The following is a 3,975-nucleotide window of genomic DNA, read 5'->3' as shown; positions in this document are numbered from 1 at the left end:
CTGAATAACCGAGGAGGAGGCAGGGAGGCCACAGAGATGTTAGCTATGGGGCTCAGGGCCTAGGCCAGGCCCACTTGGGCTGAGGCATGGCCCTGGTCCTCAGGACTCAGCTGTACTGACTTCTGGGCCAGGATGCTCTGCGGCTGGCACTGGGATGATGTAGAGATGCCGCCACACACCTCTGGTGACTGGGCTCGGGTGGCTCCTGCTGTGCAATCAGCGGGTGGAGGATCAGTGTGGCCTCTGCATACTCCTGGGCTGCTCACAGCGTGGCCGAGTCTAGGCTTCTACACGGTGGCCAGGGGAACAGCAGTGACCCAGTCCTCAGAACAGGCAGGGCTGCCTCTCTTCACCTGGGCTCACCGTCCTTCCAGCAACTACTCTGTGTCTCATTGGTGGAAACCCTCACACAAGGACATGCGAGGAGGTGAGCAGAAAGAAGCTCCTTACCATGGAGGACTGTGGGATAAAGTCATGGCTCTGCTCAACTAACCCCACCCTCATCCAGCCCCCACATCTACCTGCACCCAGTCAGGAGGCTGTGGTCTGAGGGCTCCAAGGTGCTGGGCACTCCCTGGTCTTAGGGGAGCCTCCCTCCGGCAATGGCACACAAGTCAGGGAGACATCCCCCTCCTGATGCTCCTCCATCTTCCTCCCACTAAATCCTAGCTCTTGACTCAAGCACAGCCTTCTGTGCTGTGCACCCTCCTCCCTCACTCCCACAGGAAACACAGGTGTCCCTTACACCCTTTCCCTCTAGCTCCCTAGACAGGGCTGCAGGGTGACTCACCATGGCTTCCTCCCATGTGGCTGGTCTGCCATGGGTAGGATGTCCACATCTATGGAGTTGCTTCTCATGGCTCTGTACTAAAATGACAAGGATACATATGAAATGGACACTCGTGTGAAAATATACCAGGCATTATTAGCTGTGGTCACCACCACCCTACGCTACAGGAGACCCAACAGCAAGTCCTCATGTCCATCTGAGACTCTTCCCTCTGGCCACAACTCCTCCATCCCTCTCCCCTCTCCTCCTCACTTGAGTTCTACTCTGATGATTAAAGGTGACATCATCAGGATACAGCTCAGTCAGAAAGCACCCGGACCACCCGGCCTCCTTGAGGGTTGAGGGCTGTCTGGGTTTCTGCTGGGTGCCACTTACATTGGGGCCACCTTGTGTCGGCGGTGCCCTGAGGGTGGCAGGCAGCAGCAACACAGCACCCGTAGGCAGCCTGTGATGCTCCTCTTCAGAGGGTTCCAGCATCGCTGTCTACTGTTGGCAGGGGCAGAGGTGATTCTGGAGCTAGAGCAGGGAGCTCCAAGGCCTGGCTGGCAGGACATGCTGGGCGCGGCAGTGTTAGGCTGGAGAGACAGGCTGGGCGCGGCAGGGCCAGGCTGGAAGGATACAGTGGGAGTTGGGGTCCTCTGGAATGTCATGGGTGGCTCGGAGCCTCTGTCACCCTGCTCTCCTCCAGCCTTCATTCCGGGGACTAAGCGGCCAGTGCAGGGGCAGGCTCGCTGGCCCTCCTCCTGGGAATGTGAGATAAGGGTGCAGGACCTGCCAGGGGCCATGATGTTTTCTCTGCAGCCTCACGCACAGGTTTCACTGGGTTACTGAAGCCCAGACCCTGGAGGGCCGGGCTCTGCAACAACAGGAAGGTTGCCATCTCATGATTGTATTCCTTTCTCCTCAGGGTGTCCATCACCGTTAACAGGTCAAATCCCATCCTGGCCATATGGCTGAGGATTGCCCTCTTTGTGGGCACAGGGAGCGGCTCAGGAGGACTGGGGGCTGGACACTCTGGAGCCACCGGTGCTTCAGCACCTTCTGTACTGTTGGCCGTATCGTGGTTCAGCAATTTGCCGATGAGGTGTTTGGCATTCTTGGAGATGAAGTTGGGGTGAGAGACCGTCCCATGAGGGATATTTTCAATTATCTGGGATTTATCCCCATAAAAGAGACGATACCCAGTAACCACCTTATATAGTATCACTCTGAGGGCCCACACATCCAAGGGAGGGCCTTCATACCTCTGGCACGAGATTGTTTCTGGGGCACAGTATGCCACTGTGCCACCAACCACAGTCACCTCCAGCCCAGGGAGGAACTGGAACCCCAACCCAAAGTCGCAAACTTTAGCATGGCCTTGGGTGTTGATCATGACATTTTTGAGCTTGAGGTCCCCCATGTACAATGCCCCAATCGTGGCAGTAAACCACCACTCCCAAGATGTCTCAGAAAACCCTCTGGGCTTCCTTCTCCCACAGCCTGTGCTTTTCACTCCTGAAGATCTCTTGCCGCAGATTGACCCCCATCACATAGTCTAGGACCAGGTGTACTTTGTCCTTAGTTTCGATGACCTCCAGTAACTGTGTGATGTTAGGGTGCTGAAGGTCCTTCAGGATCCCCACCTCCGACACAATGTAGGCCGCTCACACCCCTGCCTTTGGTAAGTCCTTCATAGCGACCTGCATGCTTGAGCCATGATGTCGCGTCAGAAACACCTTGCCAAAGCCGCCTTGGTCAATGAGGCCCAGCACATCATAGTGTTCCTGGAGTCTGTGTCCGTGGGAGCTGGTTGTGAGGCCCAGCCAGGATGTTCCCTCACTGCACTCACCATGAACACTGCTTGGCACAGTGTAACGACATCCTACACTCCCCATAGCACCAAATCAATCACCAAATCTCCAACAACAATCTCCATCCACCCACAACAGACCCACCAGAGCCACGGCCTTATATAGCTAACTGCCGTGACCTCACACAGACTCCTGTAATGTCTCAGAACCAACGGGCCAAGGCAGAGCTGGCCACACCCACCAGGGCCACCTCACTCGTGACCATTAGGACCTTTCTTTGTAATAGAAAAGGTTACAAAATTTCTTGCTTGTGTAGGTTATGGAGATTGAAGCACAAGTGTTTAGAAATGAAAATCAATCCATAGGCTGCTCCAAAATCCTTTTCCTTTCTGTTATACCTTTTGTTTTAGAGCTCTCATGGTGTCTATACTCAACATATCCAGTTCCTTTTGCTTTAAATTCTTGCTGGTTTCAAAGTGATGCTACAACTTCGTTGACTTTAGAGTAATGTAATGCTCTGTTTAGGAAACATGTCATGGCACATTAATGCCCATGAGGCTGACAGGAAGATACCCATCATAATCAGTTTTCCCCAAAGACAATTGATAGAGAAGTGCTATACAATCACACAGGCCCTGGCCTTGCCTCCATTTTCTTCTCCCACAGAATGTTTTGTTTTGGAAATGTAACTTTGTGCTGCTGGGCTCCTACCCAATGTGTCAAAATGGTTTGTGGCTGTTTGAACTTTGTGACTTTTCAGGTAGTTCTGTTAAACTCTGTCCCCTCACAAGAAGGTTCTGTTAAGCTCCCCCCACCCACCCAGGAACATTCTGTGACTCGGCCTCTCTGCTTCCAGAAAGTTCTTGAACTCCACCCTCCACCACAGCCCCGCTTAATTGAGCACGCTTAAATACCCTGCAGGTCCCTATATAGGGAGGCTCTCATTTCTGGTAGAGTGCTCAGAATCCTCTGAGCCCACTGGACTTGCCAGTGAACAAAGGCTGTTTCCCACCTCTTCCACTTACCAGCAGATTCGCAAATCTTCAAATTATGAGAACTGTGTTCCAGAGCTGCCACACTGAGCTGTAAAGCTCAGCAGTGCCTCACAGCTGGGGCACTTGGCTGTAACAGTGAGTTGTAAAATTCAGCTATGCCACTGACATGAGCGATGAATCTGTTTAATGACAATGCAGTGTCTCATTTCTGCAAAATCCTCAAAAAGAGGCAAAAGCAAGTGTCACTGGACAGATTCCTTGGTAAAGTGGCACAAAAAGAAAAAGATTCTGTGGAGCCAATAGATAGCAGTGATTCTTTTAGTGACAGTGAAAGCATCCTGTACAATAGCCCACTCCTTCTTGACTCCCTCACACAAGCCATCAGGTTTTTTTTTTT

The 3,975-nt window shown here is 52.5% G+C and overlaps 1 protein-coding gene across 1 annotated transcript; it reads right to left on the bottom strand.

The window, feature by feature from the left end:
- Positions 1 to 1,493: 1,493 nt before the first annotated feature.
- LOC104847806 (sperm motility kinase 2A-like) lies at positions 1,494 to 2,667 on the bottom strand. Its single transcript, XM_033766336.1, has 3 exons — positions 2,514 to 2,667; positions 2,314 to 2,435; positions 1,494 to 2,225 (listed from the first exon to the last, which is right to left on the bottom strand). The coding sequence occupies exons 1-3, from the start codon at positions 2,665 to 2,667 to the stop codon at positions 1,494 to 1,496; spliced, it is 1,008 nt and encodes a 335-aa protein (XP_033622227.1).
- Between the last annotated feature and the right edge of the window lie 1,308 nt (positions 2,668 to 3,975).

The sequence above is a fragment of the Fukomys damarensis genome, unplaced genomic scaffold (assembly GCF_012274545.1).
Source record: "Fukomys damarensis isolate Sample0158 unplaced genomic scaffold, DMR_v1.0_HiC HiC_scaffold_20, whole genome shotgun sequence".
NCBI lineage: Eukaryota > Metazoa > Chordata > Mammalia > Rodentia > Bathyergidae > Fukomys > Fukomys damarensis.
Note: the sequence above shows the minus strand (reverse complement) of the source record. Positions and strands in the feature narration are given on the sequence as shown.

Bases quoted from the DNA above. Each gene is read 5' to 3' on its own strand.
- LOC104847806 (XM_033766336.1), bottom strand. From the start codon at position 2,667: ATGGGGAGTGTAGGATGTCGTTACACTGTGCCAAGCAGTGTTCATGGT. The intron at 2,436-2,513 runs GCAAGGTGTTTC...CAGGGGTGTGAG, and splicing joins CATTGACCAAGGCGGCTTTG to CGGCCTACATTGTGTCGGAG. The intron at 2,226-2,313 runs GTCAATCTGCGG...ACATCTTGGGAG, and splicing joins TCCTAGACTATGTGATGGGG to TGGTGGTTTACTGCCACGAT.